The sequence below is a fragment of the Polypterus senegalus genome, chromosome 2 (genome assembly GCF_016835505.1).
Source record: "Polypterus senegalus isolate Bchr_013 chromosome 2, ASM1683550v1, whole genome shotgun sequence".
Lineage (NCBI taxonomy): Eukaryota > Metazoa > Chordata > Cladistia > Polypteriformes > Polypteridae > Polypterus > Polypterus senegalus.
In genome coordinates, this window is record NC_053155.1 from 314,705,231 (window position 1) to 314,728,460 (window position 23,230).

Here is a 23,230-nt window from a genome sequence, read left to right on the forward strand (position 1 = left end):
TGTTTCTGTGACAACAGATATGTGTGTATGAGTTGTGTGCTTTTAAATATAGCCACCAGCGAGTTCCCACAGATACCTGATTGCTGTGTGATAATTTTTTTTTGCATATACCTGGCTTGACACGTTTCTATTTTATTTATTTATTTATTTATTTATTTATTTTCCCCTCCCTCCTTTTCTTTAATAGGTTTGCCCCCGGACAAGGACTGGTGTTATATCCACAAATTGGGGACAAGATGGACATTGTTTGCCCAAAGCTGGACTCGCGACAGAGTGACAAGTATGAATACTATAAACTGTACTTGGTTCCAAAAGACCAAGCGGAGAAGTGCATTATCACCAAAACGGACACCCCGTTACTGAACTGCGTCAAACCAGATCAGGACGTCAAGTTTACCCTCAAGTTTCAGGAGTTTAGCCCAAATCTGTGGGGGCTCGAATTTTCAAGATACAAGGATTACTATATCATTTGTAAGTATTCAAACCTGAAATGAATGTGAGCTTTGATGTGACTCATCCTTTTCATTTTATTTGCCTTTAATACATTTACAGTGTGTTGTAAAAAGTAAACCTGATTGTTGCCTCGGGCTTTGGCAGGCTTGATAAACCATTTAAAGCTGCAGCTCTAAAACCTCCCTGTGCTTTCTCACAGTAAAAGTCTGGCGTTTCCTGAAGCAAGAGATGGCCGGCCGGCCGACCAGTCTGTCTCTTATCGTGCAAATGGGCCTCCACCGCGAGGTGCTGCATAATTATTTTTTTTTTGTTTTCTTTATTTTCATTTGAAACAATTTTTTATAGATGTGGCAAGACCTGATTTTTATTTCACACATATATATAGTTTCCCATTTGAAACATTTCTAGCTAGATGTGGCAAAACCTGATTTTTATTTTTTATGTACAGGGGGTCCTCGGGTTACGACACAGTTCTGTTCCTACAACAGTGATATAACCCAAATTTTGGTGCAAGTCCAAACACACTCTCGCCCAAGTCGCTGACCTATCTTAACACATTTGCAAAATCATAATCTAGAACATAACACAAAATCTGAGAAAAAAGAAAAGGACATAAATATACTGTACTGTAGGAACAGGAAAAAATGAGTGTAAAAAAATCCTTACCTTTTATTCCTTCTCATGTCTCAAAAGTTTTTATGGGAGTGAGCGTTAAACTCGAAATGGACGTCGAGACGTTGTAACCCGAGGACCCCCTGTGTATGTTTCCCATTTTGAAACCTTTCTAGCTAGATGTGGCAAGACCTGATTTTTGTTTTTATTGTGGATGTGTATTAGTTCCTATCCCTCTATATAATTTACACCTTTTGTGCAAGTACACGGAGAGCTTATATGCAAATGTGCCCACTTCTGTGTGTGTGTGTGTATAGAGATAGAGATGGATAGATTAGATAGATATATGAGAGAGAGAGGGACATAGACAGAGAGAATAATATATGTGTGTGTGTGTGTGTGTGTATATATAAACTGCTCAAAAAAATTAAAGGAACACTTTGAAAACACATCAGATCTCAATGGGAAAAAGAAATCCTCCTGGATATCTATACTGATATAGACTGGGTAATGTGTTAGGAACGAAAGGATGCCACATCGTTTGATGGAAATGAAAATGATCAACCCACAGAGCCCTGAATTCAAAGACGCCCCAAAAATCAGAGTGAAAAATGATGTGGCAGGCTAGTCCATTTTGCCAAAATTGAATTGCAGCAACTCAAATTATGCAGCACTTTGTATGGCCCCTGTGTTCTTGTATACATGCCTGACAACATCGGTGCATGCTTCTAATGAGATGACAGATGGTGTTGTGGGGTATCTCCTCCCAGATCTGGACCAGGGCATCACTGAGCTCCTGGACAGTCTGAGGTGCAACCTGGTGGCATTGGATGGACCAAAACATAATGTCCCAGAGGTGTTCTATTGGATTTAGGTCAGGAAAGTGTGGTGGCCAGTCAATGGTATCAATTCCTTCATCCTCCAGGAACTGCCTGCATACTCTCACCACATGAGGCCAGGAATTGTCGTGCACCAGGAGCCACTGTACCAGCATAGGGTCTGACAATGGGTCCAAGGATTTCATCCTGATACCTAATGGCAGCCAAGGTGCCTTTGTCAAGCCTGTAGCGGTCTGTGTGACCCTCCATGGATATGCCTCCCCAGACAATCATTAACCCACCACCAAACTGCTCATGCTGAATGATGTTACAGGCAGCATAATGTTCTCCATGGCTTCTCCAGACCCTTTCACTTCTGTCACGTGCTCAGGGTGAACCTGCTCTCATCTGTAAAAACACAGGGCACCAGTGGTGCATCTGCCAATTCTGGTATTCTATGGCGAATGCCAATCCAGCTGCATGCTGCTGGGCAGTGAGCTCAGGGCCCATTAGAGGACATGGGGCCCTTGGGTCACCCTCATGAAGTCTTTCTGGTTGTTTGGTCAGAGACATTCACACCAGTGGCCTGCTGGAGGTCATTTTGTAGGGCTCTGGCAGTGCTCATCCTGTTCCTCCTTGCCCAAAGGAGCAGATACTGGTCCTGCTGATGGGTTATGGACCTTCTATGGCCCTCTCCAGCTCTCCTAGAGTAACTGCTTGTCTCCTAGAATCCCTTGAGACTGTGCAGGGAGACACAGCAAACCTTCTGGCAATGACCCGTATTGATGTGCCATCCTGGAGAAGTTGGACTACCTGTGCAACCTCTGTAGGGTCCAGGTATCACCTCATGCTACCAGTAGTGACACTGACTGTAGCCAAATGCAAAACTAGTGAAGAAACAGTCAGAAAAGATGAGGAGGGAAAAATGTCAGTGGCCTCCACCTGTTAAACCATTCCTGTTTTGGGGGTCATCTCATTGTTGCCCCTCTAGTGCATCTGTTGTTAATTTCATTAACACCACAGCAGCTGAAACTGATTAACAACCCCCTCTGCTACTTAACTGACCAGATTAATATCCCATAAGTTTCATTGACTTTATGCTATACTCTCATTAAAGTGTTCCTTTAATTCTTTTGATATATATAGAGATAGATAGATATATGAGAGATCTCCATATCATCTCTCAACATCCATTCATCCATCTTCAAGCCAGTTTTTAATCCAAATTCACAAGCGCCAGTTCACATTCACCCTTCAGTTCTTAAGGAGGTTAGCAAGTACAGATATAAACCCTTGATACATTATTTTAGGAAGTCCTTGTGCACTGGGAAAGTTCTGAAGGACTGGAAAATGGCAAATATTATCCAGCTGTGTTAAAAATAAAAAAAAAAAGGTGACTGAGCAGATCCTTGTCGTCTTCGAGAGTCAATGCTGGGGGGCTGTCAAGAGGCAGGGCCTGTTAAAGCCCATTGTGACCCTTATGTGATTTTTGGGCTATACAAAAATTAATTGTACTGTATCTAAGCAGCTATGACCTAGTAAGCTTAATGTGCATCACAAGGAAATTTTAATGGAATTAATTATTAAGGAAATGATGGGGCAACACATGGTGAGAGCAGGAATTTTACTGAACAGGTTCAGACGAGGGAGGTCATGTTTTACTAACAGGCTGGAATTCTATGAGGCAGCAACAAAAGGATACGACCAGAGTGGAGCAGATGACGATATTATTTATCTGGACTTTCAGAAAACATTCAATAAGGCGAATGAAATGTTGGGCATCAAGCTAAAAGAAGGGAAAGTTCAGGATGGCTGTTAACAGTGGTGCCCAACAAGGTTCAGAGCTGGGGCTGCTGCTGTTTTTAATATGATATTTTAATAGGAATATAGATGACAAACTGGTTATGTTTGCAGATGATGCCAGTCTAGATGGGTAGGTGGATTCTGGAGAAACGCACCACTTCTAAGTCTGACTGCCAGCCTCTCCTGTGGCATCTCGGCAAATGCTTTCAGTGTTTTTATAAGCAAATTTCTTTATCTTGCATTAGATGTCCAGAGTAAACCCAAATAGTAAGATTTAAAAGGTATTGTTTCCTCTTGGATACTACAAACTCCACGCTCTAGTTATATGCACATCCCTTATACACAAACTTGGACACTGTAGTGCTCCGGTAACATGAAATTACATCAATAAACAAGTCTGTGGCCCAGACTTGCCATGCCTTTTGTAAACTGCGTGATCTCCCTGTGTCCTGGGGGCTATCTCTGGGCACCATCTTCATGTGTCTACATAAATATTTGTGATTTTTAAATATAAACATGTTAGATTGTTCAGATGGGTACACCAAATAAAACAAAGCTCACCAGTCCTATCCACTTAAGTCTTCCAAAATTAACATCAAGGATATCTTTGTAGGTTCCTAAAGTCCCACTGTCCCATCACATTACTTGGTCCTTTATGCCATGTGTTTTGGGGTGGCATGTTGGAGACTTCCTATTGTTTGTGTGAAATTTGTCCCCGTGTTCCCGATGAACTCATTTTAAAGTCACAGGCTTGATCCATTGGACTAATTCCCTTCATAATGTTAAACATTTCAGTCAGATCTCCTCTTCATCTCCTGTAAAGGCTCAGCTCTTTTAATCTTTCCTCATAACTCATCCCTTGTAGCCCTAAATCAGCCTAGTCTCTTCTCTGGACCACCTCTAGTACTGCTATGTCCTTTTTGTAGCCTGGAGACCACCATTGTGTGTTAAAATTTGAGCAGGCCATCCAGCCCAACAAACCTCACTAATCTTACCCACTTAATTCTTCGAAAGTAACATCAAGTCAACTTTTGAAGGTCTCCTAAAGTCGTCCTGTCCACCACACTACTTGGTCAGTTACTCCACTTGTCTGTAGTTCTCTGTATGAAGGAAAACTTCCTAAGGTTTGTGTGAAATTTACCGTTAAGTTTCCAACTGTGTCCACGTGTTCTTGATAAACTCATTTTAAAGTCACCATCTCGATCCACTGGACTAATTGCCTTCATCTTTTTAAACACTTCAGTCAGGTCTCCTCCTCATCTCCTGTAAAGGCTCGGCTCTTTTTAATCTTTCCTCAAAACTCATCCCCTGTAGCTCTGAATCAGCCTCATTGCTCTTCTCTGGACCACCTCTAGTGCTGCTGTGTCTTTATGGAGACCCAAACTGCACACAGGACTCCAGATGAGGCCTCATCAGTGAGTTATAAAGCTTGAGCAGAACCTCCTGTGACTTGTACTCCACACATCAAGGCGCTATATAACCTGACATTCTGTTAGCCTTCTTAATGGCTTCTGAACACTGTTGGGAAGTTGATAGTGTGGAGTCCACTATGAATCTTGAATCCTTCTCATAAGGTGGACTTTCAAGTTTTAGACCACCAATTGTGTATTCAAACCTCACATTTTTAGTTTCTACATGTAATTCTTTACATTTACTGACATTAAATTTCATCGTCCACAGATCTGCCCAAACCTGTCTGCTGTCCAAGTCCCTCTGTGATGATTTATCAGATTCAGTTATCTGCCAATCAACCTATCTTGTCATCTGGAAACTTAACCAGATTGTTCCAGATGAGGCCTCACCAGTGTGTTATAAAGACTTGAGCAGACCCTCCTGTGACTTGTACTCCACACATCAAGGCGCTATATAACCTGACAGTCTGTTAGCCTTCTTCATGGCTTCTGAACACAGACTAGCAGTTGATAGTATCGAGTCCACTACAACTCCAACATCCAGTCACCATCTCGATCCACTGCACTAATTCCCTTCATAATGTTAAACACTTCAGTCAGGTCTCCTCTTCATCTCCTGTAAAGGCTCAGCTCTTATGATCTTTTCTCATAACTCATCCCCTGTAGCCCTGAATCAGCCTAGTAGCTCTTCTCTGGACCCCCTGTAGTGCTGCTCTGTCCTTTTTGTGGCCTGGAGATCCAAACTGCACACAGGACTCCAGATGAGGCCTCACCAGTGTGTTATAAAGCTTGAGCAGAACCTCCTGTGACTTGTACTCCACACATCAAGGCGCTATATAACCTGACAGTCTGTTAGCCTTCTTAATGGCTTCTGAACACTGTCTAGAAGCTGATAGTCCACTATGACTCCTAAATCCTTCTCATAAGGCATACTCTTGATTTTCAGACCTCCCTTTGTGTATTCAAACATCACATTTTTACTTAACTTACTCCTATGAATTAAGTTGATGTCTAGTGAAGGCTAAATCTTTGCAGAAATCTATGGAGGCCTCAGATTTTCTGTATCTGCAAAGACTTCACAAATTTAATGCAAAGACTGTATTTACATTGCACATAAATATTGTACAAGGCAATTTTTAACCTTTTGGTATAAAATTTAACTTTGGTATGTAATCCATAAATTGTCCCACCAGTGTTCTACAAGCCACCACCCATTATGTTTATGTTAAAATACAACCGCATTAAATTAGGCTGTATACATAAATGCAAATAATTGTAAATTAAACTGGAGCTAAGTAGACCATCACAATTATTTTTATAACATTTTCCAGTGTTTTATTTAAAGTGCAAGTTCAGACCTGTAATTATGTACACTCCGGTATAGAGGTGTATGGAAAATGTGACACCAGGACTTCTTTTAAAGCAAGTGCTTGTGTTTTTTTTTATATATAGCTTTTTTTTTCTTTTTCTGGATAAATTTTGTGCTTCAATCCTGAACCCACTGGGGTGATAGTCTAATTGCGCACACTAGTGCACTTAAATGTGTATATATAATAATAGCTCTGAGTGCTTTAACTAAACATGGCTTTCATACGGTGTCCTTGAGTTCTTCTAAACTGTATAAAGTACGGCTCGATCTCCCTGTAGTTGTGTCCTACTAAAAACAATACCTTTTTTTTTTTTTTTTTTAAAAAACTGCTTTGTTTGCCGAAGAAAAGTTTTAGTGTGCAATCACCCAGACTGGATTGCATTTGCTCGTCTTCCAAGTGTTTTTGAAATCAAGGAGGAAAAAAAGAAAGCGGTGTGCACATCTCTGGGTGCCTAACGGAGCTTGAAAGTTGTAAGTTGTTAATGGAGTCACGCACCATTGGGATTTAAAGCCTCGGTACCACAAGGGTGCAAGAACACACATTTGGAAATAATAGCTCATTACTCCACTTGAGTGACGTTAACTCTGCAGTGGACGGCCACTCTATAAAGATTTTTTTTTTTTTAAATGAGCGAGTTGGCCTCTCTGTTTTACCTGTCCTCGGGACTTTAGAGAGTGAGGCATTGGGACTTTATTTCCTACATCCTTCCCCAAAACAACATTTAAGAAGGGGAGATTGTCCACCCTGCCATCTTTGTGGGGAAACTTGTACATCTAGTGAAGCGGAGCTCGGTTTTTAGGTTTGGATATGGTGGTGCACTTCATGACTTTACTGTGGACTAAGTGAGTTTTCATGCAAACGTAATTTGAATGCACTGTGCGCAGGACCACACTTGATTGTCTAGTACACGGGTGTCAAACCCCAGGCTTGGAGGGCCGTAGTGGGTGCAGGTTTTCTTTCTAACCCTTTTTTTTCCTAATCAATTTTCACTGCTAATTAACTTTATTTTAATAGCCCTGGTTTTAAGGATTAAGTCTTCTGAATTGATTCTTCATTAAATAACAGCCAAACAGAAATATGACCTGAAACGAGCCAACAGATAGATGACCAGCTAAACCGGGGCTTCAGACTCCAACCAGTTCCTTAATGAGAAGCTGATTCTTGCCGTTAATTAAACCCGTTATTCAATTCCATGGCTTGTTGCTGCTGTCTTTCTGCCACAGCAGACATTTCCAAAACTCCTAAAATGTTTTGGTAACCTGAGAGATCAACCTTACTGAGACCGTCATCTTTATTTTCAGATTTTGTTTGACGGGTACACGTGAGCTGGTCAAGTCCTGCTTGTTTTATGTCTCATTACTGTCTGGCTGCTAATTAAGGAAAAAACAACTTTTGCCTGAGCCAAGCCAAGCCAATTAAAGCTAAGGCTAAAGTTAATTGGCATCAAAAACTGGTCACTAATTAAGAAGACGGTTAGAATGAAAACCTGCTGCCGCTGCAGCCCTCTAGGACTGGAGTTCGACACCCCTGGTCTAGTAGCTCTAATGTGTTTTGGTGGCCTTGTTTATTTACTTTGGGAAGGGCAAACTGTAGAGTGTAATGTTGGCATATTTTTTTATTTTTTTTAATTTTTTTTGGTTTAAATTGTGTATAGTACACTTCTTACTATCAAGCTTGGAGTGCTAAATTTTAACAAATCAAAAATTCAACCCATCAGAACACAACCTTGATGCAGTATGTATTTACAGATAATGAATACTTGATTATTACAACTTGTAATATAGTGTGACTGTAAAGAGACTAAACTGAAACTTGAGCCTTCGCAGATTTCATGCTAAATACAGGGACCCATTGTTTTAAACCGCCACATGAAAAACCTGACCTGGGCTAGTGCGCATAATATCGGAGTTAGTCATAGGTGACTTTCCACTGTCGGCTCTCTGAATTGTCCCATCTGTTTTTTGAGCCAAGTGGCAGCAAATCATTGAATCGCTAACAATTGCACTGCCGGCTCCTTACCTGTGCTTTGCATGTCTGTTCCCTGCCACAGTACATGAGACTGCCTGGAGCCCAAGGCTGAGTAGCCAGCTACGTACACGGTGATCCAGATCATCTGGATGACTTTGATTTATGCAGGAACAATTCAAGTTCAGCGTGTCAGTTTGCACACTTCTCGATTTCCCCACCGAGTGATTTTTCAATGTAATAAACTGAAGTTATAGCGTAATTAATATTGCATAATTAGATTTGGACCACACTATATAGGAGGAGACTGCGGTTTGGCTCTGAACGAATCGTTTTCCTCTTTTTTTCTCACTTCCATGTTGGGGTCAATGTGATTGATCCACCTTCTTCAGACGGCTTGGTTCTGCACCTTCTTGCCAGTCAGAACCTTTTTTCCCTTCAGATCTTCTTTTAATTCTGCCTTTTGGCCTCCCTCACTTTTCTCTTTCTATTGTCCATCACGTATTCCTTTTCTGTCCTCCTCACATGTCAATAGCACTTCAACATACTTTCTTGGATATCTTTCCCACGTTTGTTGTCGTTTCGGACCCCATCCTTTCCTTGTAACTCCACACCTCCATCTCGGTAATCTCATTTCTGCCATATCCAACTTTTTCCTCCTGTGCTCCCTTTACTACCCATGCATCATTGAAAAGCTTTACCTTTTTAACCTTTTGCCTAAATTCTTTGATCACACAATACTCCTGATACTTCCAGTTATTCCATCCACAGTGCACTCTATGGGTTTATCTTTGCATTGAATTCTCCATCTTGGGCTATCACTCATCCTACACATTTAAACTTCTCCACTCTCTTTTCAGTGGCTCTCCTTGCAGACTTAACATCTGAATCCTGATCATTGTTAAACCTCATTCAGTTTTCTTCGTATTTTATCTTTTAGCCCTCGATCTCCCAAAGCCCTTCTCTATTCTTCCAGCTTCCTCTTTTTCTGGAACTATTAAAACGTGTTTTTCATATTCCTTCAAATATATGGAAACTTTTTCTTTCTTTCCAAAGACACACCTTACTTTACACTGAAATAAGTGCCGCTTACACAGCAGCTGTGAATTCTTAAGCCACACTATATATAAATTCTGGGGTTGTGTGCATCTGGACTAAAGTGGTAAAAGTTATCGACCCTTAACGTTGGGCAGAGAAGTGGACAAAAAAAAAAAACTGAAAACGGCAACAACAGAGTAAAAAAAAAAAAAGCTAACCTCTACGCTTGATTGCCTACGGCAAACTAATTATAAGGACCATTAATACCTTTGCCAGGCGTTTTTAGTGTGTCGAGAGTTCTCATCCAAACTGTTCCTTTTTATTGTAGCTGCCCTTGTATCTCTTGTCGTCTTTTTTTTTTTTTTTTTTTGTGTGAAGTGTGTACTTTGAAAGGTGCTATAATAGTACTGAATAATTAGCCAAGTACATTGTGCTTCTGCAAGGAGGAAGGAACGAGAAAAAGTAAGAGAAAAGGAATCTGAAATGAAACCCTGAATTCAGACTATTGTTCTCTGAGCTGACTGAGCAGGTTTTAGATTTATCATTTAGGGAAATAATGAAAACAATTATTGCTAAGGGATCGTGGCGTGTAATCTCTATTTATTTTTGGATGTCTGTTTAGAATATCGAGCATAAACATTTGACGATGAGGGGAGGCCATTCAGTGTTGGTTTTGTGTTTTTTTTTCTTGTGTTCAAAAAAAACCCCTTTTAAGGTATTAGCCACGCTGTCCCAACATCTCCTGTAGAAGTTAAAGGTTATCAGGGTTTCTGCTTGAATTCTATGGCTCAGTAGTTTCTTGCAGATACCCACAAACCACTTTTTGTGTAAAGTGCTTTCTGGCTTCAATCCTAAATGCTGTTTTTTTTGTTTTTTTTTTTTTGTTTTGTTTTTGTTTCCCTCTTAATTTTTCACTATTGTTGTCAAGTTTGTGATTCACAATTACGGTAACTTGTAAGAATTCTGTTGGATCTACTTTATCAATTAATTTGACTATTTTGAAGACCTGGATTAGGTCTTAATGCGGTCTCCTCCGTTTAGACTAAACCAGGTTTAATTCTCCTGCTACAGTAGGAAATGTCCTTTAAGTCCTGGGGTGCACCTGGTTGGCTGTCCTTCTTTATTTAGTTGCTGCTAATTTAATTATGGATGATACATGGGGAAACGAGGGCACCTGAAGCATGTTTGGGCCCAGCCAGTACTTGGATGGGAGACCAACCAGGAAAAGCTTGGGTTGCTGATGTCACCTGGGGGTGCTTACCCTGTGGTCTGAATGTGGATCCCAATGCCACCAGTGCAGCAACTGGGACATTGTGCTGTAAAAATGGCACCCCCCCTTCAGAAGAAATGTTTAAAACAAGGGTGTCTCTCTGGGTGTCGGTCTGTCTGTCTGTCTCTGTCTCTGTCTGTCTGTCTCTCTCTCTCTCTCTCTCTGGGTGTCGGTCTGTCTGTGTGTCTCTCTCTCTCTCTCTCTCTCTCTCTGGGTGTCTGTCTCTGTCTGTCTCTCTCTCTCTCTGTCTGTGTGTGTGTGTCTGTCTGTCTGTCCATCATCATAAAGAATCCCCGAGGCCCCCTTAATAAAGAATAGGGGTGTGTATCCCAATGTCCAAGCTAAACTGCCCTCCATAGCACCTAGTCATTCTGGCCCTCTAATCCTTCCCGGGTCTCTAATTGGCTCACTAGATCTCTCGCGACTTGACCACCTCACCGCTAATGTGTGGCGAGCGTACTGAACTGGCGCAAAAATGTCTGCCATCGCATCATCTAGGTGGATGCTGCACATTGGTGGCTTATTATTAATTCTTCTCAAAGCCACCTCATAATTCAAGTGAATATTATGGGAGGGTGAAGCCTATCTCGGCAGATGTTCCTATAATTAAAACCTATAATATTATGCTTTGTTTTAAATATACATGCCACTTTTTTTGTTTTAAATGTGTGAATTCTGTGCTTTGAGGTGTCTATTACTTGTATAATTAAACTGCCCACTCAATATTCAAGGTTTTGAACCTTTTTATTTAGAAGTATTAAAAGTTTGTCCCTAGGTGTAATTTTTTTTTTTTATTGAAGCTCTTTACTTCTCTACCTATTTATGCATGTACTTATTTAAATACACACACACACACACAAATGCAGCCTTCCTGAGTTCCAGTGAAATGTGCTACAGGATTTGCACCATGCAGGTATGAAACAGGACCCTAATCAGATTCCTTAAAGAAAAGAAATGGAGGAGGAGGAGGAGTCTGGGAATGCTGAATGATTCCCTTTGTGCCTTCATGGCTCCCAAGGAGGGAAGCAAAAAAAAAAAAAACAAAACTATCAACACCTCCTTGCACTCCCCCAACCCTTTTAAAAAGGGTGCTTTCTAACCTAAAATAATTTGACCTTTTAAAGGAAGGGTGAGCTAATGTGCAGTGATGCAGTGAGAACTTCGCCTGTTTTTTTTCCCCTTCTCTTTTGAACTCCCCTCACTACTTTTTAATTCCTTAACACCGTACTAACTGAGGACACCGTTGGCCTTGTCTGCTGGACCAAATGAACTATCAGGTTCCAGCAGTGACTGCTTTCAATCCAAAAAAAAAAAAGTTGCGGGGTCAATTTTTTTTTTAACTGGCTTTCCGTCTCCTGTTTAGTGAGCTGATGCTATTATCAGAATCCGACTGATTGTGATTAGATGAATAAATTAAGATTTTTTTTTTTTTTTAATCGGGTTAAAACAACAAGCATGCATGCTTAAATCAGTCCTCTGTGACTTAAATAAATTTTCCAGTGCAAGTGGAACTAAACATGAACCCTTTTATGCAGCGGTAAATAGTGAAAGGGGATTACAAGCCTCACAATTCAAAAGAGCTCCATTGCCACATTCTTCAGCACAAAAGAGCCATTTTCCAACCTCCTTGTCTTGTAAACTACAGCAGGCTAGTTCATTTATTTTAGGTTTCAATGGTTTGGGACTTAAAGGGTTTTTTTTTTTTTAAGTTAAGTAGACATATGCAAATTCAGACTTGTTGCTTTTAATGGAGGAGCAGTGTTACGATCGTGTAGGATTTGGTTATGACGGCAGTGCCTGAAAATCTAGACGGCGATGACTAAATAAATATGTGAGCTTATTGTTTTTCGAGACTTGTCCACTTGGATAAGAGTTGTGTTTTTTTTTTTTTTAAGAGTTTTTAAAACAAACATTTTTATATATTCGGAAAATGAACTAAGCCTACTTCACATATCGAACACTGGTAACTTGTCATTTTGCTTTGCTAATCTTACCCAGTTCAGGATATAGTGGTTGAGGTCTTGTCTAATTTTAATTTTTCTTGGATGCCAGCACACCAATCTTTTGAATTATGGAGGATACAGAAGTCTTGTCATGGCAAATCTGCAATAAGGAGGGGGAAAAAAAATACATGAAAGTCAAGTCTAGTTGCAAAAAAAGGGAAGTTTGATTGCACAGTAACATTCCCCCCCAAAATCTATAAATGGCAAGTATTTTCATGCTAGTTCATTTATTTAAAAATAACTAAAATGTTTCTCATTCTGGTATAATACATTAAATCCAGTATAATCTCGGAGTAGTGTGGCCAGTCACACATTGAAGGTGAAATTTAAAACACCGAGGTTGTCCTGTGTGGGGTGTCTCTTTAAATGAACTGAATCGTTCAACAAAATGAATGATACTTGCTCTTCAGCACAATGCAAAAAGAAAATGGATTCGTCTGGAGTTTTGTTTTTTCTGGCCATCGGACCTTACTCTTATTCTATGTTCGTTAATGTTGTCTTACTTTAATTTCTTATTTTGTCTTTTATTTTTCTTTTCTTCATTATGTAAAGCACTTTGAGCTACTTTTTGTATGAAAATGTGCTATAGAAATAAATTTGTTGTCTTCAGCTACAGATTTTTAGGGTCTTATCATTGGAGCTCCGGACACAAAAGTAACTGGACTGGGCTTGGGGGGGCTTTCCTAGAAAACAGTCTGTAGGTCGGCTGGACATGAATCCTAGATCTCGATGCCCTCCTACACGCCCTCTCAAACCGCCAACTGGCTAGGTATATCCTGTGAAGAGCCCAACACGAGTTGCTGCGAGAATACCATACCATATTTGTTGAGCACTTAAAAACACAGCATTACAACTGACCGAAGCGCTGTACAGTTACAACAAGCAGGACTAAAAGCAAAATATTAAAAACAAACATTAAGAGAGAATTAAAACAGATACTAAAAACCGGTCAGGGGACCAAATAAAACAGAGAAAATAGCAAAAGGCAAGTGGAAAATGAAACGGGTTAAGAATTAAAAGCCATTGTGAAGAAGTGAATGTCGGGTTTAAGGAATCAAAGAGCGAACCTCAAATTTTCTCGTGAATTTTCCCTTTTTCCGTAAAAGCGTCAAGAAACAAACATTCCTGTCCTCGATCGTCCTCCATATTTGCCTGATTTTTAGCTCCCTGGGATTTTGTACTTGTTCCCGAAAATCAGAAGTGACCTGAAGGGAAATACATTTTTCTTCAATGGATGAAGTGAAGACAGAAATGTCAAGACTGTTGAAGAGCCTCATGCAAGAAGCCTTCCAGCACTCCATGGAAGATGCATATGGAGCGGTGTAGAGATCGGGATGGGGAGGATGGATAGATAGATAGATAGATACATAATCCCCAAGGTGAAATTTACATACTCCAGCAGCAGCATACTGATGATAACAATATTAAAGATCAATAAAAAAAAAAAAGCAGTGCAAGTTTAAAAACTGCAAGGTGGAGGAGAGTGCCAGGCAGGTATAACAGACAATAACTTTAATTTTAACGTTTTAACAACAGAGGGTGGAACTGAAGAGTCGCGTAGTGTGGGGTCTCCTCAGTCTGTCAGTGGAGCAGGACGGTGACAGCAGTCTGTCTGTCTCTGAAGCTGCTCCTCTGTCTGGAGATGATCCTGTTCAGTGGATGCAGTGGATTCTCCATGATTGACAGGAGTCTGCTCAGCGCCCGTCGCTCCGCCACGGATGTCAAACTGTCCAGCTCCGTGCCTACAATAGAGCCTGCCTTTCTCACCAGTTTGTCCAGGAGTGAGGCGCCCGTCTTCTTTATGGTGCCTCCCCAGCACGCCACCGCATAGAAGAGGGGACTCGTCTGATAGAACATCTGCAGCATCTTATTGCAGATGTTGAAGGACGCCAGCCTTCTAATGAAGTATAGTCGGCTCTGTCCTCTCTTGTACAGATCATCAGTATTGGCAGTCCAGTCCAGTTTATCATCCAGCTACACTCCCAGGTATTTCTAGGTCTGCACCCTCTGCACAGTCACCTCTGATGATCACAGGGTCCATGAGGGGCCTGGTCCTCCTAAAATCCACACCAGCTCCTTGGTTTTGCTGGTGTTCAGTTGTAGGTGGTTTGAATCGCACCATTTAACAAAGTCCTTGATTAGGTTCCTGTACTCTTCCTCCTGCCCACCATAGCAGTGTCGTCAGTGAACGTTTGCACGTGGCAGGACTCCGAGTTGTATTGGAAGTCCGAAGGTAATTTTATCATATGTACAGTATATCTTTTTTTATTTTTTTTATTAATCCGGTTATTTTTGTGTCTCGCCTTGTATAACTGGTTAACTGAAACTGGAAGGGATGGGGCTATGTGCCCTCACTGGGCAGTTTCTCCGAGCGAGGACAATGTTAGCAATAGCACACAAACAACTTATGACATCTCTCAAGGCCGTGAGGAGATCTTCAGACGTCCATGCAGGACGATAACATTGCATCGGAAAGATTTCTGTATAAAATTTATATAAACCGACGTCCTCTCCAAAAGTTCACTTCTTGATCTTCCTGTTACTCTGTACTGAATGAAGTAGCTGTATTGAAACAAAGATGTGTTTTACATTTTAATTTTTTATTTTTTTTTTGGTCTGTCCTATCATGTAATATATACTCTGCCTAAAATGTTATTTAGCCAGTGCAGAAAAGCAGATAAGATTAGTCCTTAACCAAAAAAAAAAAAACCTGCTGATTTCATGCCTACAGCCAAACCTCCATTCGGTGACCCTGAGTAAATCGCTTTTTCCTCACTTGCTCAGGGTCACTCAAAAGAATGTACTTTTTTTTTTTTTTTTTTTAACATTGTAAATGCAACCTGATCTTGCAGGCCTCGGAGTTTGTGTAGCTCATAGATGAGATTACTTAAATAAATGAGTGTACAAATCAAAGGTTGGTTTTGCACAGCAGTTGTTCCTCTAGTTTGACGTCTCTGCGTGGAGTTTGCTTGCCCCACTAGTGTCCGCTTGGACAGCCCGAAGGCCCAGTGCTGTATCGATGGCAACTCTAAACTGCATCATGTTATGTATGTGCCCAGAAATAAACGAGCATCGTCATTAAGGTGATCTCTTGCTAAGTGCTATTTACGACGATTGTAACACTGCGACCTTGACTGGAATGAGAGAGAGAAATGTGTATTTGTGCAAGTGTTTTAGTACGTGTGTGTGTGTAATACAATATACTGGCCTGTCTGTGTGTAGTAATATACTAACTTTCAGATTTTTATAATAGAAAAATTTATATAGAACTTTTTCACTGAACACCAATATAAGAATAAATTGAATTTGGAATATCGAATTAGGGTGACCTATTTCTATATACATTTTTTTATATAGAGAGGTATAGGTGGAGGTGTTTGTGTACGTAATGAGATGTATGTGGAGGAGTGGTGGCACTGAGGCTTGGGATCTACACTGGCAATCGGAAGGCTGCCAGTTTGAATCCCGTAAAATGCCAAAAGGGACTCTGCTCTGCTCTGTTGGGCCCTTCAGCGCGGCCCTTAACCTGCAATTGCTGAGCGCTTTGAGTAGTGAGAAAAGCGCTATATAAATACAAAGAATTAAAGAATGTGTGTATCTGTATGTATCCATCCATTATCCAACCCGCTGTATCCTAACTACAGGGTCACGGGGGGTCTGCTGGAGCCAATCCCAGCCAACACAGGGCGCAAGGCAGGAAACAAACCTCAGGCAGGGTGCTAGCCCACCGCAGTCTGTCTGTCTAGACCGTTGTATGTGTATATAGAGCGAGAGATGTCTGTCTGTATGTATAGACAGATAGATGTATGTGTATATGTGTATATAGAGCAACAGATGTATGCATGTCTGTATATAGATATACAGAAATAGATATTTACATAGAGATATATCTATAGATTGAGAGAGAGAGATCTATAGAGAATAAACCATAAATAGGTACTGCTTTTTTTTTTTTTTTTTTGGGGAAGATTTAAGCAAAGCTGCTAAAATGACAGGCTTTTAATTCCCTTCCGGTTTGTGAGAATGGTCTCCAAAAGGAACGCCTCCACCCCTGCGCTTTGCTGCCGTTTTACTTGTCTCTCTTTCTAATCACTCCAAATGAAAGCTAACACAAGCGCAAATCCGGCAGCTTATTCTTTCATCTGATTAGTTGAATGTTACTGACCTGATGGGCCGCGGGCCGCAAGCCGCCTGTGTAAAAGCTGTAACCCGGACTCTAGGGATGCGGTTCTAATTATCAAATGAAAAAATGTATAAAATTTTATATGAGGGTGTTTTTTTCAGGCATGTGTTCGGTCTCCACTGGGATCAAATAAAATTTATCGGACACATTTGTTTCTGTTTGTATGTACGTCACATTTTTCTTCACTGGTAGCTTTATTTTAAATCAAGGTTAAAAACTAGTGTGGAATCCTCTAACCCACCACACACACACACCCCTCCCTTGGTCTGTCAGTAAAGCTTGACATCTGCATTTGACAAAAATGTTTCTTTTTGTGTCCACATACTGCCTCATGGATGCCTGGGGGAAGGATAATCCTTCTCAGTTACATACCTGTACTCAGAGTGTGTGTGTGTGTGTGTTTAAATAGCAGCTGTACAGAAGAGCTGAAACTGCTTCATGATTTTTTTTTTTTCTAGCCCTACACACACACACACACTACTGTGTCATAGTGCTTGCAATTTATGGCACCAATTATTAAAAATGAGTCAAAGCTAATTGACTTGAAAGAATTCTTGGTGTAGACCCAGCACTTTAAATTATGCATTGCAAATGGAAACTGCTGTGCTTACCAAAGGGGCAGACTGGCTACACAATCCTGCTTTTGTATTATTAATCACGACAGCTGTTTCCAAAATGCTATAGATGGTCGTTCCTGCCACCCAAGGATTTTGCCAAGGTCCAGGGCACTCTACCCACCAGGGCATTTTTTTTTTTTTTTTCTTTTGATGTATTCAATAAAGATTTTCTTTTTCTTAACTTGCCAGTACGTATAGAGGGGAACTGAAACAAAACTGTTGGTAAAAATTGTATGTAGGGCTTTTGTCTTGTTGGAGCAAGTCGTTTTTTGTGTTATGTATTTATATTGCCTTTCATGCTCCTCATCCTCCAGTTGTTGCTACAAATCAGTCTTTCAAATTGTGAAGTCCTACTCCCGTCAGTCAGTCAGTCAAGCAGTCTCTGTATGCAGCGGCATCGTTCAGTTTGGATGAATAGTGTTTAAATTGCACTAGAAACTGAAAATCATGAATTTGTTTTTTATTTCAGCCACTTCAAATGGATCCTTGGCGGGCTTGGAGAATCAAGACGGTGGAGTGTGTCAGACGAATTCTATGAAGATTATAATGAAGGTCGGCCAAGGTAAACTGTACTTGTTGGCTTATTTCTGGTGGTATTTCACAAATCGACTCAATCTAGTTAAGTTCATCTCATTTTTGTATAGCGCTCTTTATGGAGTACATGCTCCCAGCATTATATTTACAGCTAATGCACAAATTACACATTTTACGTATAATATTGTGCGCACAAATTTAAAGTACTATAACAATGGTGTTTTTTATGAACCACGGCGTGACCTACCTAATCTAAGACCAGATCTTCACCCTTTCTCCCTGCTGCTCACCGACCCTCCATTCTGCCCACCCAGTTTGCCATTGGCGTGTTGTTTTTTTTTTTTTTCCCCTAATTTCGAGGTTGCGCGACTGTCTCGGCGCACTGCTCTCTGGGAAAATTTGGTGTCTTCGTTCAAAATCCGAAGCCGTCGGCGCTTTACTCACGAGACTCTCTTTGCTGTTTACAGGACCCAATGACGGTCCCCGAAAAGGGACTCCGGCAACCAGAAGCCCCAAGATGGCACCAGAAGCTACCAATAAACCTTCGGATCCAGGCAGACCACCCAGTAAGTGCATTTTAAAGTCACTGTCACCCTCCCCTTTTTTTTTTTTTTTTTAAGAAAGGAAAAGACAAAAATGAAGAGTAATTGAACGGATTAGAGCGCGTCTGCTGAATAAACCGTGTGGATGTTTCTGCTCGAAAATGAGCAGAGGGGGTAAACGGACCGCTAAGCTTGTTTATGGTTCCTACATGCAATATTGAGCTCGTTATTCAAAAAAAGTCAAGAATTTAAAATATGTTAACAAGAACGGGGTGGCACGCATACAACAATGCTTAAGTCTTATCCACACAGCTGTTGCTATATGGGGGGGAAAAATGGAAGATATAAATTGGGTCGGATCCTTTTAAACTTTGCTAATTACGTTTTGCATGGCCCGCTGCGGATACGATTCACCCGGAAACTAGTGATAGGTCGTTCTTGAACGATTCGTTCATTTTGAACGAATCTTTAATGTGACTCGGGAAGAGCGAGTCGTCTCGTGGGAGTGCTTCGTTCAGTCGCGCATGCGCATTTGCACAACTTCCTATAGTTTCTGTATTGGAATTGATTCACCTGTTTCGAGTCTTCGGGTTCGAGTCGTTCGCTCATCACGTGACAGCCCCATAAGCTTAACCTAGTATGCAGTCTGAGCCGGAAAGAGAATTGAACGAAATGACTCGAAAAATGATTCGTTCATTTTGCTGAACGAGACTCAAAGATCCGAGTCAGTAAAATGATCCGAACTTCCCATCACTACGGGAAACCTGACCACGTCTGCAGCCGCGACGTTTTAACTGTCATTTCAGAAGGTTCAATCGCATTGGGTTGCTTTCTGATTTCCACGTTTGCAACAAGAAGGTTTCATCCGTTTACAGAGTTGATGAAAACTGCCCAACCCGATATGGTGTACTTGTCAAATCGTATTAGTAACATCTTGTATAGATTGACGTCCACATAAGCGTATTTTATATATACAGGAGTTTTGTGTATTTGATTGGCAAAACCAAATTAAACGCGTGTTTTAATTATAAACCCCCTGGACTGTCCATGGCAGAGCATACTAATACACGCAGCAACACGGATTATGTCTGATTGGAATAGAAGTACCTTATTCTTTAAACTCAGATGCAGGTCTATAGGATAAATGATCATAAATAACATTGCATTAATCAGGTTAACGTCACCTTAAAAAAAAAAATAATACATTTTATTTATACAAGGAGCCTTTCTGAACTCCAGGACACCAAACAATCAATCAATCAATAAATAGACACGTTATAAACCACCTAACATCAGAAAAAACAGAAGATCTAAGAATTAAAGCCACTGTAATCAAAGAGAGACCATTTAAACAGATGTGTTAAGTTTACATTTGAAGGTTGAAAATGATTTCATATTTCTGAGCTCAGAAGGTTCTCAGAAGTTCCTGAATGGCTGAACGCTCCGCTCCCCATGGAGGTTGGATGGGCGAGAGGGACGGTCAGGTGGATGGAGGAAGAGGATCTAAGGTTATGGGAGGGAATGGCAACATGAAGAAGGTCAGACAGATATGGAGGGGGGAGAGGTTATGAATGGCCTTAAATGTTAATAGCAGAATTTTAAAATCGATTTGAAACTTAATCAGGAGCCAATGAAGCTGCTGCAAGATCGGAGTAATATGGTGAATAGATGGGGTTCGAGTAATGATGCGAGCAGCAGAATTCTGGACTAGCTGAAGCTTATGGAGAGATTTATTAGAGAGACCAAAGAGGAGTCCAGACGAGAATTAACAAGATTGTGAACAAGAATGGCGGTGGTATGGGGAGTGAGGGAGGGGAGGATACGATTTTTAATATTACGTAGGTGGAAGTAAGCAGACTGGGTGAGGTTGGAAAGACCGAGTCCTGTCGAGGATGACACCCAGACTCTTAAACTGAGGTGATGGGGAAACAACGGAGTTATCAATCGCAAGAGAAAGATTATCGGCTTTGGGTAATGATGATTTTGAGCCAATGAGGAGAACCTCGGTTTTGTCGTCACTGTTTAAGTAAATTCAAAGAAAACCAGGATTTCATTTCAGCAATACAGTCAATAAGTGAAGATGGTGGAAAGCCATCTAAGGTGGTGTTCTACCTCGAAATGACACATGACAAGTCTAAATTACCAATCTCCCAATTTTTATTTATTTTGTTTTGTGAAAAAGTAACTTTGGCCCCTCGTGTCCCATTAGTGGTCTGAACCCTTGAAGTTGTGCATGACACATCAAAAGATTGCAAGTCCTTTAATCATTTTTGAGAAACTTCTGAGTTAAAATTACTCTTAGCATAAAAATTAAAAAAAAAAAAAAGTCCAAGGGTCATTTGGACTACTCTTATTATATATTGTCATTTCCTGCTCAGAATACGGTGTAAAAATTTTCTTTTGGTGAGAGGTGGTCAAGAGGGCCAAAACTAGGGGTGACCCCGACCCCCAAAGCGCGAGGCTTTTCATAACTAGAAAGAGATTAACTGTATGTCCCATATGGAGCTCCCGACCAAACCAAAAAAAAAAAAAATCTGATTTCAAAGCATTCACGAGTCATTCTTCTGAACATGATTAGCTTTGTGCTAACAAGTATTGTATGTGTTCGTATTACCTGTGGGTGTGTTCCTGCCCAATGATGCCATCTTCGACCCTCATGAACCATGCAATGTCACTAATTGTAGGTTCTGTGATTTGGGTTTAGGAGTTCACTTTATCCATCCATTGGTTTATCCAGAGCCTGGAAGCTGGAGCCTGTCCCAACAGGGTTAGGGCACAAAGCAGGAACAACCCCTGGTCTTGAAGGGTGAAAATGCCCGCACACACACACACAAACACACAGGGGCCAAATAAACATTGCAGCTCTACCTTCCCTACATAATAAAATCAATTTTCAACATTCAGCTAAATTTAATTTAAATTTAACACTTAATAGGTGCTTTATTTTAAATCCTTTTTACGCTCCAAATATTTTAATAGCTTGAAATTTAAAATTACTGTTGGATCAAACTGGCACAATGCAGCTGTTTAATACCAAAGGGACAATGACATAAGTTAGAGTGATTCGCAATCTATGCATTTTGTTAGCCTGTTTGCCAAACGTTGGGTCAGCTTGATCTCTTCTTGCATGGATTTAAATTTGTAAGAATAAATCAATACATGCAACGTGTCGGGGTGAAAAATACGCATGCACTTGCCATTCCTTGCTGATTAGGTACACTTTGCAGATTGAGTGGAGAAAGAGTTTTGCAAGCAAACTTCACACATTTAGACATTTTTAATACAGCAAGATGACCGCAATGTCTAGAGTGTGGAGATGTCTAGTGTGTGTTCGTGTTTTTTTTTTTTAATATGTAACGCATTCTCATTCCAAGAAATAGTGCATAATGGGCCTGCACACTTTGTAAAGAGCACTATACAAATGTTTGCTTAAAAATGTGTTTTTTGCTAATACAGTTGTAAACATTGTTTACTGCAATCCGCCTTTCTTTTTTTCTTTAAACACCAGTAACGGTGTAGTGCACAATAACGTGCCATGAATCCACTTGACTTGACCATTCCTACTTTTTATCCTCTTTCTCTGTCTCTGTTTATCATTTGTTTGCTCAGAGGTTGATGCGCTTGCTACTTCCTGAGCGGCTCTTCTTTCATCCACTCTGGTGGCCCGCTGCTTCTCTTCTCTCGTTGCCATCTTTTCACGTTAAAACTGATTAACACAGTTAAGTGTCTTAATATTTAAGATATGAAGAGGTAGAGGAAGTGACGGCGAAGGTGGTAGGGATGAGAACGGCGCCCGTACGCATGCACCGTGTGGCCACCCTGCTGGCCGCTGCCGAGAGTTGATACTACGTTAAAATAAAATAACTGACCTCCAAGGTTCTTGCTCTTTTTATCACCTTGAAAGCAGATCTTTGACATCACATAGTATGTGTACCAAATTTCAGGTCAATAGGTCAAACGGCTTGTGCGCCACCGGTGATTTAAAATCCCGGACAGACCGACAGCCACAGTAGCGTAAGAAGAGATGTATAAAAATCCAACGTTTGTATATCTGTCTGCTTTTCACGAGAGAACTACGGATATTAGATTGGTCTTTTTTTTTTTTTTTTCTTTTTTCTTTCTATAATTTGCTTGAACATTCCGGTTGATTTTGCGCTAAGAATCATAGTTCACTTTGCAGGAGCGATTTTATATTTGTGCTAATCTGAGACCAAGGCTGTGGGCCGAGGGGAGGGGGAAGCGTGACATCGGGAGTGAGGAACCGGGCAGGGACCTCTTCACTACTACATGAGCGGAGCCACGGGGGACGACTAGTCTGAGAGAGAATCGGTTCCATTGCTTTTGTTTTTTGGAACACAAGCAGGTGAATTCATCTGCATGAGGTTTAACTGGTGTTAGCAGTGAGATTGGCCTTTCAGATCCATCCCTCCATTGATCTGCCTTTCCAGATCAATTATTACTTATTTGGCTCATGTCAGGGTGACTTGCAACATTCAATCATCCATCCATCCATTATCGAACCCGCTGAATCCGAACGCAGGTTAGCCAATCCCAGCTAACACAGGGCACAAGGCAGGAACCAATCCCGGGTAGGGCGCCAACCCACTGCA

At 40.9% G+C, this 23,230-nt stretch overlaps 1 protein-coding gene across 1 annotated transcript in view; it reads left to right on the forward strand.

Moving 5' to 3' along the window:
* The window catches only part of efnb2a (ephrin-B2a), a 50,729-nt gene that overhangs the window by 24,352 nt on the left and 3,147 nt on the right, over positions 1-23,230 (forward strand). The window contains exons 2-4 of the mRNA XM_039745933.1: positions 188-471; positions 18,014-18,106; positions 18,546-18,644. Coding sequence (XP_039601867.1) covers positions 188-471; positions 18,014-18,106; positions 18,546-18,644 — 476 coding nt within the window. The remainder of the gene's footprint in view (positions 1-187; positions 472-18,013; positions 18,107-18,545; positions 18,645-23,230) is intronic.